The sequence below is a fragment of the Aspergillus luchuensis genome, chromosome 8, assembly GCF_016861625.1.
Source record: "Aspergillus luchuensis IFO 4308 DNA, chromosome 8, nearly complete sequence".
In the NCBI taxonomy this organism is placed as follows: domain Eukaryota; kingdom Fungi; phylum Ascomycota; class Eurotiomycetes; order Eurotiales; family Aspergillaceae; genus Aspergillus; species Aspergillus luchuensis.
In genome coordinates this window covers 2,261,191-2,274,975 of record NC_054856.1, presented here as the reverse complement: position 1 = coordinate 2,274,975, position 13,785 = coordinate 2,261,191, and the positions used below count along the sequence as shown (strand labels likewise).

The following is a 13,785-nucleotide window of genomic DNA, read 5'->3' as shown; positions in this document are numbered from 1 at the left end:
ATGGATTATGATGGATCAATTTGTGCATGCCTAGGCAGATAGTTACATTCTAATGATGACGCACGTAGGTGAAGCAAGATAGTTTTGCGGAACAAGCGTCACAGATCGAAGCAATCAAGAACGACAGGATGTAGTATATTCAAACGAAATAAGACCTGTCTCAAAGCCCAAGCAGCTCATTGAGTTTATCAAGAGCAGTAGGCTCAACATCGTCTTCCTCCTCGATGATCTCCTCGCATTCGTCATCTCCCTCAATGAGTTCCTCCACGAGTGGTGTTGCTGAAGGGCTTGCAATGACCGGTCTGGGCATTTCGGGCATCTCAGGAATTGCTACGTTGTCATCGATGTCCAACAAGGAGATCTGTTCCCTACTGCGAGTGCTTGAAGATGCGGATGGTAGAGAAGGCGATAAAGTGGGTACGTCCGAAATGCCGAAATCAAGCAGTTGATCGATGATGTTCTCGCTGCTCTTCGCGCCTGCGTGGCTAGTGGAAGGGCCCGCAGTTGGGGTTAACTGAGTGTGTGATGAGTTGGCTGCGCGTTCTTCGTCTGTGAATAGACCGAACGGGTCGTCGTACAGGGTATCAGGTTTAGCTGCAGTCGACGGGACTTTGGTCGGGCCAAGTTCCACGGGATCGGATTGGAGTGCTGGAGGCTGATAGACATCGTAAAGACCACGGGCAACTCTACCCAGTATATGGGGAAGAATCCAGGGGAAGCTGATCAGAGGTAGTTGATTTATCTTGGGGGTTTCATGCGGTGGAGAGTTTTCGCGATGTTTCTTGAGCGCTTGGGTCATTTCTTCATGCGTGACACGGTACATAGCGACTGCTAGTGGTGCTAGTAGCTCAAATGTTCTACCGTCCACCTTGTTGTAGCATTGCTTTCTGAAGGTTTCGCGGTGAGCGGCTGATATTGCACCAATTTCTTCGTGGAATTTGTAGTCCTTGCTCATGTGTGAATGATTAAGAATAAAAGTTGACCAAACTTCGAACTCGGTCTTGATCTCGTGCTGTGCCATGATTCGCCGCATGGCTGTGTCGAATTCATTCTTGAGATTCTTAGCGAATGTATAGAGGTCTTCGCTGACTTCGATTGAACAGTTCAGGATTCGCTCGTCAAAAGGCATCTCCAAGCTTGGCACGAAGTCCACCCTCTCCACAGCGTCATAGAGCTGACCGAGAATCTTCCTGGAGCAATAGATTTGATCTTTAGGCTTAGGCTTTTCCATGAAATGAGGCCACCTTCGTGGCTGAAGGTTGCGGGTCATGATAGCCGGTCTTCCTGTTTTGTTGTAGTCCACGGCATCGGAATGGAGCTGAGCAAGTCGGATACACTTTTCTTCGTTAACACCATCCTCAAGCTGATCTGCCCAGGCAACGTGGGCGTGAGCGATCGTTGGAAGACTGTCATTTTTCATGTACATGACAAAGAACGAGGTAACTTCATCGACTGTGACATCGTGGTCTAGATCCTGTGCCTTGTTGCTTGTGTAGCGCATTGGGTCTAAAAACCAGTCCTTGTGAATCAAGTCTTGATCCCAAATAACCAGGTAGTCATCACCATCAAGGTCTCCACCGGAACACATGCTGGCGATGTCCCGATCGCCGGTTTGCGGTAAGACGACCACATCACGGAGGCTGTGCAGCTCAGGCACGTTGACTGCCCGGACCACACGAATGTCACCTGGATGAAGAGAGGGATTGCGTGCCAGTATACAGAGCCCTTCGATGACTTCGTATTGTGCACCTCCCTCAGAGCCACTTGTACGAGGGACCTGAAGAAAGATCTCTGGCAATGCTGCTAGCTTTTGCTCGAGAGAAGCGTCCTCCTTTGGTATTTTATCATAAAAGTAGCCCTTAAGGATCCCCGTCTCATCCATGACGCCTAGTAAATTCGTGCCATTGTCAATGACAATTTTCGCCTTCTCCTTCAGGTACTTGATATGCCAGGTCCGCCAAAGGGCCAGGATAGATGTGAAGAATGGCTCCTTAGATCGCCGGAAACCATCAGATACCATTTGACTGACGGTAAGAGTCGTCTGATTCGGATCAACATACTTCTTGAGTACCTCGATTGCTCGGGAGTCACTTTCCATGGCCTCATCAAGAGCACGCAGCATGGACTTGAGTTTAGCGTGAAATACCTCGTCAGGAATCCCGAGGGTGGACATGACAAGTATCAGCTGGCGGTTCAGTGTAGCCATTGAGTACTGAGACCATCGGATGATCTCCAAGCCGTTGTGAACGGTCGGAAATTTATTCTGGCTCTCTCGAATATGAATTTCTTGAGGCTGGGCATCGGAAGAAACAGCAAGCATACCCTTGCAGCCCCCAAGACGGAACTGAAAAGCTGATGGAGGCTCGCCCGTTGGCGTCTTTATCTTGAGCTCAGTCATTGCCATTTGTGCAAGAAACCTCGAGATCTTTCCGACTCCATCAGAGAAAGTGTAGCCATTTCTTTCCACATCAGGAATATTGCGTATCTGTACCGGGCAACCAGCTACTGCTCGAGTTGTTGAGAAACATTGGCCTAGTCGTGCTGCGTACTTGGCCACATTTCGGATATCGCTAAAATGACCCATCCAAGCACGGATATTGGCTGCTGTAAGGTCAGGCAATGGGGCGAAGAAGTAGGCTCCATGCTCACGAAACTGGGAGTTCCCAAAAGCAAGGAATTCGTAACGTCGGTCTCCAATGATAATGCCATTTGCCAGTGCTCGCTTGATGCGGGTGAATATCTCATCATTAGAATTATCGCTTCTAGCATGAATGCGACCATAAAGCTTCTCATCCGTAAATCGAACTCGGAGAAAGCGATCTGCATGTTCCATGTAGCGTCTAATAATCCTGTTCGAGATGTCCACTGACGGTAGATTGTAGTATACAGTGCTGGGTGTGATTGTAGCGGATCGCATATGACAACAGTAAGGAGGTATCTTCACCTTAGTGGCTCTGACCCCTCTAATAAATGGAAGATCAAATATCTTCATCGGGTCTAAATACTGCTGTTTTTGGCTCGCTACATTCTCCAGAAGCTTTCTTGCCTTTGCTTCCCCGAGCTCAGCTAGTTTGGCGGCGAACTCATGCGTCATGGTAAATTCTGAAAGGTAGCCATTGGAAATGCAAACTTCCAGCTGATACCGAACTGCGAAGGGCAGAGGGACATAACTAGAGTCAATCAGGTCATTCAATGACGACGTTGACAAACTGGAGGCATCGGACAGATCGATCCACTTCCACACTGGCGGCATCCTCTCTTGTTTATCATCCCATGGAATAAAGCGGTCAGTCTCCTCAATAGAAACATTATAATCCTGGAAAATTGCACAAAGCTGAGTGAAGAGTTCCTTCTGGCAATCTAGAGGATAACTGATTCTGAAGGCATTCCATCGACCTGCGGGAAATTGTAAGATTAGCTAGTGGAAAGGTAGAAATGATAGAGACGACTAGCGACAACAGTTGATGCAGAAAATGAGGGCATACCAATGTCTATGATAGGCTTTTGCCTTGGTAGGCTGACTGGGAGCGTAGACAAGTTGAGAGGGTTGTGGACAATATGTGTCTGGCGGTACCAGCAGTCTGAGTCCCTCCAGCTTCCCGGTTCATGGAATGTAGCACTTATATCGCTGATTCGGCGGTGATACATGGGAGGGGATTCGAGCACGGTCAAGTGCGATACCACCCCAGTTGTAATATTGCGTGACTGAAAGATCTTGCCCAGCTGCCTTAGGGGGATCCTAAGGCGATATGTGTACCAGGTATCGGGAGAAGAGGTTGAGGTTGATTTACTATTAGAGCTGAGTATCTGAAGCTGGAAGAAGACGTGAAGTTCTTTAATTTTCAGATTGAGTAGCAGGAAGGGTTTCCCGAGGGGACCGGCTTCGATCGTCCGCATTGGTAGAAGTGTTGTTTCGTTAAGCATAACTCCAATATCAAGTGAGGAAATTGGGATTGTCTGAGAGAAAAGGTACATCAGATGAGAGTTGACTTCTGTGGTTGCGGTTGGGGATACTTACGAGCTCAGCCGGATAGCGGACATTGGGACGCACTGGGCTTGGAATCTCAAGCTCTGAAGGCCTGGGCTCTTCGAGAGCAACACAAATGCGTACTTCTTGTCCGCTTGAAAGCTTGATGCTGTATGAACCATTTTTCCAAAAATCGGAAAGGGGTGGCGGTCTGGTGAATAATTAGTGATATCCGAGGATTCATGAACTGAAACGAGGACCAACTTGAACCGAACTTTCCCCCTCGACTCCAACTGGCCATGATGATCTTCATAGATATCGATCGAAAAGATCGTGCCTTCAGTTTTGAATGCCTGCCAGATAGTACGGGCAGTGACTTTGGGAGGCAGCCCAGTGAGTTTTATTGCAACACTAGCCCACGATCTCCATGGAGCTGGAGGAGGTAATATGTTGTATAGACGTTGTTGCCCCCTCGGCTGCCTCCCTTGCCCCCTCCCGTAGGAACCTTGCCCCCTCGTATGCTGTTGCTTGCCTCGATGGGGCATGGCCGCTGCAGGTTGAGCAGACTTGGAGGCGGATGAGGTGTGTGAGAGGAAGGGAGCAGAAGAAGAAAGTGGAGGTAGAGGGGGACGTGGGGGTGAAGATGATAAGAGAGAAGGAGAGAATGAAGAGGAAGAGGAATCTGGGGGTGAAGGGAGGGGAAAGTGAGATGAGGAAGAAGGCGAGTTGGCAGTGAAGTGAGGAAGAGGCCGGGGGGAAGAGAGAGAAGACGGAGAAAGAAAGAGAGAGACATGGGGAGAATTGGCTCTCGAGTGAAGTTCCCTCCCACTGTCCGGGGAGAGAACTTCGGGGTCCTCTTCTGGATGTACCTCCATCAGCTTCTCTTGTCCCTTATGCTTTCCTACTCACTTGCTTTCGTTGTCTGAGACTATGACCTTGACTGGAGGTATTAGTGAGCTGAAGGAGCAGGTACCGAGGAGAGCGCTGTGGTTGGTATTGCGGACAAGACTAGACCTGAGTGCACATTACACTAATCTGAGGGTCCGGGAAAGTCAAGATAAAGCAGAATTGAGAAGTACAAAGGCGGCCTGGGGCCTTTTCTAGCTCATTTTCAGTGTTTATAATGTCTCAGCCATGTGGCTCGACCAGTCGGAAACTTCCTGCGATAACCAACCAAACTCATGGTTAGAGCCGAAAAGTGAATGAGACGAAATCAGCCACAGCACTTGCAGATTCTCCCAGGCGAGATGAATTCTCACAATGACACCACTGAGTGGAGCCTCCGGGCGTTTGGCTATGGCCCATCTACTCTTCCGATGCGCCGCCATAGAGCAACCTGACCGGGGGCTACAGACCGAGAGTTCAATGTGGCGTTGATGAATACGGATGATGCTTTGGACTGTCTCCATTAGTACTGGGTCCAGCCCTCAATCTAGGTACTTCAGAACCGGACGGATCTAATTTAGGGCGCGTCAACGATAGCCTAGGCTATCATACCAACTAACATATATACAAAAATCATCATTATTCATGCAAGCCTCATACTACTGCTGTGTCGGATCATTGGCCGTGGACAAGGACGTGCTTGTGAAGAGGAAATCCTTCGAAAACTCCAGATCCATGTCCAGGTCTATGTGCTGAAGTTGGTTCTCTTCCAAGCTGGCGCGAGTCCGAACTTGGTCGGAAGTGCCACATTCGCTGCGTTGTGACGCGGGGCTTCGCTGTGCGCACGGCTGGCTATTTAGGTCGGCATCTTCGAGAGGTGTTCGCCTGTGCTGGGGTGTTACATTCCTAGACTTTCTGCCTCCCCTTATTTGCTGCGATGATGGATCAGCCGGAGGAAATGCATTATCCATAGTCCTTTTCGGGCTCCGGCAAGGAGGAGACGGCAGGTTATTTTCAAACGGTTCCACCTGTGAGTTCTCCGGTTGTGTTTGGAGCTCCGCCGGTTGCGTTTGCTGTGTCATGGTTGTTGTGGAGGGCCTTGCACTAGACTTCCTCGTCTGTTTGCTCGGGGGTCTCGTCCCGTCGGTATCAACTCGGATCCCCATAACATTCATAAGGCGTCCGATATGTTGCTGGGCCTCAGAAAATTCCCGGGCTTTTGCGGCTCGCTCATTTCGTAGTTGTTGTACCTAACATGGCAGGTTATTGATCAAGCACACAGATCAAGAGGAATCGCTGCTTCTGGCGGCTTCTTGTCCTACCTTCTTCTCCAGGTGGTGTATCCGCTTATCCTTCGCTTGCAGCTCCTTTGTGGCGTCGGATGCGGCTGCCTGCATGGCCATACGCAGCGAGAATATTTCTTCCTTTTGGGTCTCGTACTATTAAATGTGCGTTAGAAACTGGGATTCCCGTACATAATCAATCCATGATTGTACCTTCGTACTTGCCGCCGAAAGTTGCGCCTCATAATCTCGGACAGTTTCTTGTTCTACTTGAAGGCCCCTTTCGGTTTTCTCGAGCGTGGACGCCAACTGGCGGGATTTCATCCTCTCTTCCTCAAGCTGCATAAACCCATTAGCATGTCTCAATTCCTGCCATTGGAATATTAGTAATCCTACCTGGATGCGAAGGGCTTCCATTCCTCTCTCAGTGTCTGCCTTCTCGGATAGAATCTGCTCTTTGTATTCATCCTTTTGAACTAGAAGCAGTTCGCTTTGTCGGAGCTTCTCTTCAAGTCCCGCCAAATTCTGGTTGAGGGAGTCATTAGTTTTGATTAGGGAGGATTTCTCTTTCGAGGCTTCATCTAGAGCGTTTTGCAGGTTCGTGTTCTCGGCCCTTTGGGCTATCATCTCATCGTGCAACGATTCCAGCTGATCATCTCTTTCAGTTATAGATGCGACCAAGTCCAACTCCCTAGTTCGGGCCTTTTCTACCTCGCTTGCCATATTGTCTTGAAACTCGCGCCTCTGGTCTTCAAGATCTCTCCGAGCTGCGTCGAGAGTTGCCGACAATTCTTCAGCACGGATGGATGCAGCTTCCGCATGGGTCTCTAAGCGAGAAATCTCCAGCCGAAGCCCGCCCATTGTATCGGATGCTTGTTGAACTTGCAGCTCCAATGCGCCATTTTGTTCCCTTAGCTGCTGCGCCTCGGCTGAAATCGCGTTCCGCTCTTGCTCCATCGCCCGCAGTGGGGCTTCGACATCATCACATCGTTGTTCGAGATCATAGCACACCTCCTCCATCTTACGCATAAGGCTGTCGTTCGACACGCGCGCATTAAGCATGAGTGTTTCTGACATAGAGCTCCTCCAGTCAGACCGCGAACTAGGCGCGGAAACACCCTCACGGACGTTGAGTGTCGTATAGGTTTTGGCGGCACGAGATGATTCTGCTTCTGAGAACGAGCATTTTTGGCCGTGTAGTAGCTGCTTGTTTTGAGCCAGAAACATCTGCAGGGTGGCATTACCAGCTATCGTGTCCTGAGTTGTGGTCTGTGATAGCAGTGCGTGAAGGTAGAAGGATAAAAAGCCATATATTAGTTCATTTTCCAGTTGTGAACGTGCAGCTCCGCATTCTTGAGAGCCGTGGCATGATGATAAAGCGTGATTTCTCGGGAAGCTTTCAATTATTTTCCACAGGACTTGCTGACATTGTTCAAGAGGTTCCGCAAAGATAGCGGAGTTCAGCGATGCCGAATGCAGCCCCGTGACCAACGACTTGGCCACCAGAATATGAGTCAGGCTCGGCGAGCTGGTAGTATCTAAAGAAGACACAATATATTCAAGCAGACTGCGTATCGCGGTCACGCCTAAACACGCCTTGATGGAGTTAGTATAGCCCCAGAGATGGCAACATGGGCCTACTTACCACACTTGCCCCTACAAGGCGTGGTATATACTCTGATGTCAGCACACCTAGCACGAACTTGCTGTCTCGACTTATAAGCCCATCGACAGCAACTCGGGCTATATCGGTTGATAATGCGGCAACTGGAAGCAGCGATGCCAAAAATGTCGCACCCTGACGATAATTAGCATATCTCCACATTGTCGCAGATTCGAGATGAACCAGCACATACTAGCATCTGCACTCCAGAATCAATACCACTCCTGGTGATCTTCTCCCGTAGCTTGGCAATCTTTGAGCCGTTTGCCTTGACCCAGCTTTCTCTCTGTTCTGGCTCAACTCTATCACATATCTCGATGGCCAAACGAATACTCTCGGCTGCTTTGTCTACCGTTAAGTCACTGCAGCTATCAGAGCAAGCGAGAATGACGCGCAGGACGACGAGGTCCAAAGTTTTGAGACCCCGCTTGGGGCCAAAGAAATGGTTGACGCTTTGCAACCATGACGGAACAAACCGCACACAGCCTTTCTCGGTCCCCGGATCTTCTAAGGAAGCCATGCGTGCAAAAGTTGCTAGACAGAGAAGGTTGCCCATGTGGTCACTCAGGTTACGCAGCGTTTTCGTGAGCTCTACCTGAAGGCTAGCCATCACCTCCGACGGGATTTCTTCGAGGAGCCGAGGGGATCTTTTGATGCCATTAGAGATTTGGTTCAGAGGAAGGATGTTTTCTGCACGGGGATCTTCTCCCATCGTACGTATCATCTTTTCCATAAACTGTGTCAAGCGTGCGGGGATCATGAACTCAGGCGGTAGAGGAGACGATAGGATGGCGGTGCACACCAAAGCATACTAAGAAAGTTAGACCATGAAGCTCATAGCTCGACAGTATTGCCCGCCGCAGGCGGCTAGCAGTTCTAATAAGGGGTGTACAAACCTCTGCCTTGTCATTGCCGACAGCACCTTGAAGGAACTGATCGAGAAGACATGGATGTCGCTCCAGCAAAGCATCCCGAACAGCGGGTGCTGAAACTGCCGAAGATCAGCCAAGCCAATGCAACTAATACAGACAATGAGCTTACCGAATGTCTCAAGTAGAGGCAACGCGAAACGAGAGCGCGATAGACCATCCACGAGCACGTCAACTAGAGCCCCGATTTGACAGGGCTTGTGAGAGGCCCACAATCGAATGCTTTGTGACGTTGTTGATTGAGTCAAGCTATATAGGTCCTGGATGTGCCAGGGATTAGCAAATAACGCATTGACCTAAGATGTTCTCGTGGAGTAGCGGAGTTTACCTGAAATGAAGGTGCATAAGGGGCGGTAACGAGGCGTTCCACCTCGTGACTCAAGCGAATACTCTGTTGATCTGGCATATCTGCTAACCTGACTCCATCTATGGGGTGAGTATTCATGAGCTAATTAATACGGACCACAGATAAAATGGGGCGTGCCGTTCCCCACGAGGTTATCGTTAGCTTGTCTTTTGACTGCGGTGGGAAGGATTTGATGTTCTGTATGTAGCCGGTTGCCCCATCAACAGCTGGACGCGGGCCCATATGGAGCCTGGCAGATAAGCAAGTGGGGACAAAGAATATGATGCAAGAATAGCTGGCGATTGCTTTATCAAAATGTTCCATTGAGCACTATGCATTCACGTTGTTCCTCTACAGTGACAGGGTATAACTTTCTTGCAGGATGATCTACCCTTTTCGGTCCAATCCGAGCGATGTGTGCCTGTTCCTGCCAAGTCGTAGCCTGCCTGTGTTCCTGAGGCACCATCGGAGTTTTGGCCGATCGCGTTCAATGATAAGCAGCAACCCCTCAAAACGTGGGGATCAATCATCGTTGCTCAACCTTCACCAATGTGGGGGTGAACCTACTTTTCCGCACCTCTAGACTTAGACAAGACCATTTCCACTATCCAGCAAAGGCAGCTTTATGGCATTCTACTCGGCCTTTTTCCGATAGCTGCTGTACGTCTCATCCTTAGCCCCGATGACGTTTCCCCTCGCGCCGAGGCCAAGCTCCTATAACGGGCTACGACTGGATAATCGGAGACCCCATTTTCGGCCTTCGAGGCCTAGTATGTCTTTTATAACCGGACTTGGAGTGTAATATATATTGCTCAATTCAACCCTTGATCTTACACATAGCAATATTCCTCACTCCCCCGTGGATCCGAGCTCGTGAGACAATGCGGCCGCTCAGCCAGGTGCCTCGGGCATTCCCCGCACATTTCCGCGCCCTTCAATGCCGGCCCAGCGCCCTCTCGCCACGCTATTCCTTCCCTCTTCAAGGAGCAGTGCGTTGGTCTGGTAGTTCAAAGGCAGGACACAAGAATGACGCCAATGCTGGACAGGAAAACGGTGCCAATACTGGGCCTTCTGGCAACCGTTCAGGCTCGCGGACTTCAGGCAGGACCCTGTTAGCCTCTGCCTTGGCTGCAGGGGTCGGCTATGCATATGCTGTGACGAGCGGACAGTCCCAGTCCTTGAATAGCAAGCATCCCAAGTATGGATCTGCGAAGGATTTTGAGAAGGTAGAAAACTATCCAGCTCTCCCGTGTTCTCAATATATAAATATATATATGTATAGTATATTATGTGTAGTACTTGACTAAACCTCGATTTGAAACAGGCCATTGCAGAACTGCGAGCCACGCTAGGCGATGAGGTCATCAGCACCGACAAGGACGATCTTCAACAACATGGGTTTTCAGAATGGTCCAGCGTCAATGCTGATCGTCTGCCAGTTGCCATTGCCTACCCGGCGAGTACAGAGGATGTTTCCAAGATCGCCAAGATCTGTCACAAATACAAAATGCCAATGATACCCTACTCCGGAGGTTCTAGTCTGGAGGCCAATTTTTCGGCCCCTCTAGGCGGATTGACCATTGATTTCGTGACGATGAATAAGATACTTGAGTTGCACGAATCTGATATGGACGTGGTGGTTCAACCGTCTATTCAATGGATGGATCTGAATGAGAAGATTAAGGACAGCGGTCTCTTCTTTCCCGTTGACCCGGGACCGTCTGCAATGATAGGTGGCATGATTGGGACAAACTGCAGCGGAACCAATGCCGTGAGGTACGGGACCATGAAAGACTGGGTAATTAACCTTACTGTCGTGCTGGCGGATGGTCGGGTCATTAAGACACGTCGCCGTCCACGCAAAACTTCAGCTGGGTATAACCTGACAGGAATGTTTGTTGGGTCTGAAGGAACACTTGGTATTGTGACTGAAGCTACCCTGAAATTGACGCCGATTCCAGAGCAAACTCGTGTCGGCGTGGTGACCTTCCCCACTGTACGTGATGCGGCATCCACTGCCATGCAGCTTGTTCGAAAAGGGATTCAAGTACAGTGCATGGAGATTCTTGATGAGATACAGATGGATGTCATCAACCGCGCTGGAGGAACTGGAAGAACATGGAAGAAATTGCCCACTCTGTTCTTCAAGTTCTCCGGCACCAAAGCTGGGGTCGCGGATAGCATTAACCTGACCAAAGCACTAGCAAAGAACAATAACGCAAGCTCGTTCGAATTTGCAAGAGATGAACGAGAAGCTCACGATTTATGGTCTGCGCGAAAACAATCGCTATGGAGTATGCTGGCTCTAAGAGAGCGAGGATCCGAAGTATGGTCAACCGACGTTTCCGTGCCGATCTCTAGATTGCCAGACATTATTGGTATGCTTTCCCACAACCCAGTACCTGGATGTTAGCTAACCATAGTAGAAATCTCCAAGAAAGAACTCGATGACCTGGGAATCTTTGCCAGTATCCTTGGGCATATCGGAGATGGCAACTTCCATGCAAGTATCTTATATGATCGCACTATTCAAGAAGAAAGGGAGCGAGTAGAGAAGGTTGTGTACGACATGGTCGATCGTGCATTAGAAATGGAAGGCTCTTGCACTGTAAGACATCCGCAACCTGAACCTGTACCTGAAAGCATGACTGACCAGTTTTCAGGGTGAACATGGTGTGGGATTGGGCAAGAAAGATTCACTGAAAAAGGAGCTTGGCCCAGCCACGATTGGAATTATGCGTTCCATCAAGAAGTCTCTCGACCCACACTGGTTATTGAATCCTGGCAAGATCTTCGATTATGAGGACGAAGCATAGATGGCGCGATTTGATCTCTCAGCTGAGGATGGCATATGCATAGTAAATAGGAGCAGGCAAAAGGCTGTACATATCAATGGCTAGTTTCATAGCAACTATGTCACTTTCAATTATATCGACCCCATCCATTTATGGTCTAGTTCAAGGCCCTAAAATGATGCCATTCACATTTCTATAAGATCGGAGCAATCGACCAATCAGATCGGCGGAGAATGCTACGGAGTGGTTAGTCAGTCAGTAGTGAGGGCTGAGTCACAGCGGGGCAGATGTGCTCCGGAGCGATATCGCAGTTTTAATCGGTAACGCCACTCTTGTCCCTCTCCAACTTCCGCATCATTGTCCAAGAGGTGAGTGCAATTTGCTTGATTTGCTCATAGTTCAATGACATTGTGGCTGTTGCAAAGCTACCAGTTCGTCTATCGTGTCACAATCTTCAAAAATGCCGATGGTGGAGATACAACTGTGCTTTTATCCCTTGCGGGGCTCCGTCGGTTAAGGCGCTGCAACCGGATGTTGGCCATGTCTCCCCGCGAGCATGTTCCAATTGAGATTTCTGATGCCAATGCTTTTGTTTAAATCATCCGTCGTTGTATCGTTGACTGTCAAAGACGAGTAATTGACAACTATCAGATCACGAGAATCGCAGAGCGACCTACTCGATATCAAACAAAATGGCCTCGTATCCTAAGAAGAAGTGCGGTATGGATATACAACACTGGCGATTCGTCTGTGGCTGCAGTGCTAATAACATCCAGGTGTTTTGGGCGCCACCGGCTCCGTGGGCCAGCGGTTTATCCTCCTCCTTGCCGACCACCCTTTCCTGGAGCTGCACGCCGTCGGTGCGTCTGAGCGTTCTGCGGGCAAACAGTACAAGGATGCCGTGAGATGGAAGCAGTCTACGGCTATGTCGGAGAAGCTTAGCACACTCGTCCTTCGCGACTGCAAGGCTGAACAGTTCGCTGACTGCGATCTCGTCTTCTCTGGACTCAACAGCGACATTGCGGGTGACGTTGGTATGTGGTTCTTCGCCCAGGCGACAATACTACCTGCTGATCACAACTGTTACAGAGATGGAATTCATCAAGGCCGATATCCCCGTTTTCTCGAATGCGAAGAACTACCGCAAGCACCCTCTCGTCCCTCTCGTCGTCCCCACCGTCAACCCCCACCACCTGGACCTCATCCCTCACCAGCGCAAACACTTCGGCCTGAAGAAGGGATTCTTGGTTTGCAACTCTAACTGCGCTGTCATTGGTGTTGTCATCCCGTTCGCTGCCCTGCAGGCCAAGTTTGGACCTGTTGAGGAGGTGGAAGTCTTCACCGAGCAGGCTCTCTCTGGAGCTGGTTACCCGGGTGTCCCCAGCATGGACATCCTGGACAATGTCATTCCTTTCATCAGCGGTGAGGAAGACAAGCTTGAGAACGAAGCTCAGAAGATCTTGGGCTCCTTGAACGCCGATGCTACTGCTTTCGAAGAGCAGTCCGGTCTCCGTGTTGGCGCCACTTGCACTCGTGTTGGAGTCACTGACGGTCACATGGCGTTTGTTTCCTTGCGCTTCAAGAACCGCCCCGCTCCCAGCGCAGAGCAGGTGGCCCAGGCCATGAGGGAGTACCAGTCGGAGGCTCAGAAGCTGGGCGCTCCTTCTGCACCCGCGCAGGCTATCCGGGTGTTCGACGAGCCCGACAGACCCCAGCCTAGACTGGACCGGGACATCTCCAAGGGCTACACCGTTAGCGTTGGACGGGTGCGCGACGGCAACGAGGGTGGCTATTTCGATCTCCGCTTTGCTGCTCTTTCCCACAACACCGTTATCGGTGCTGCTGGATCGTCCATCCTCAACGCGGAGGTTGCTGTCATCAAGGGCTACATCTAAACGTGTGAAGAGATCTATGGCA

The 13,785-nt window shown here is 50.0% G+C and overlaps 4 protein-coding genes across 4 annotated transcripts; 2 read left to right on the top strand and 2 right to left on the bottom strand.

The window, feature by feature from the left end:
- Positions 1–160: 160 nt before the first annotated feature.
- Positions 161–4,149, bottom strand: AKAW2_80811S (RNA dependent RNA polymerase; the record flags this gene model as incomplete). The annotated part of the gene is made up of 3 exons (XM_041681872.1): positions 161–3,396; positions 3,486–3,790; positions 4,019–4,149. 3 exons carry the CDS (start codon positions 4,147–4,149, stop codon positions 161–163), a joined length of 3,672 nt encoding a protein of 1,223 aa, XP_041548772.1.
- Positions 4,150–5,511: 1,362 nt separating this feature from the next.
- On the bottom strand, positions 5,512–9,172 carry AKAW2_80810S (uncharacterized protein; the record flags this gene model as incomplete). Its single annotated transcript, XM_041681871.1, has 8 exons — positions 5,512–6,102; positions 6,175–6,291; positions 6,349–7,731; positions 7,781–7,933; positions 7,992–8,609; positions 8,695–8,789; positions 8,840–8,987; positions 9,056–9,172. 8 exons carry the CDS (start codon positions 9,170–9,172, stop codon positions 5,512–5,514), a joined length of 3,222 nt encoding a protein of 1,073 aa, XP_041548771.1.
- A 782-nt stretch (positions 9,173–9,954) lies between these two features.
- On the top strand, positions 9,955–11,889 carry AKAW2_80809A (uncharacterized protein; the record flags this gene model as incomplete). Its single annotated transcript, XM_041681870.1, has 4 exons — positions 9,955–10,299; positions 10,398–11,451; positions 11,500–11,681; positions 11,737–11,889. 4 exons carry the CDS (start codon positions 9,955–9,957, stop codon positions 11,887–11,889), a joined length of 1,734 nt encoding a protein of 577 aa, XP_041548770.1.
- Positions 11,890–12,560: 671 nt separating this feature from the next.
- On the top strand, positions 12,561–13,763 carry AKAW2_80808A (aspartate-semialdehyde dehydrogenase family protein; the record flags this gene model as incomplete). Its single annotated transcript, XM_041681869.1, has 3 exons — positions 12,561–12,588; positions 12,645–12,902; positions 12,958–13,763. The coding sequence occupies 3 exons, from the start codon at positions 12,561–12,563 to the stop codon at positions 13,761–13,763; spliced, it is 1,092 nt and encodes a 363-aa protein (XP_041548769.1).
- Positions 13,764–13,785: the final 22 nt, after the last annotated feature.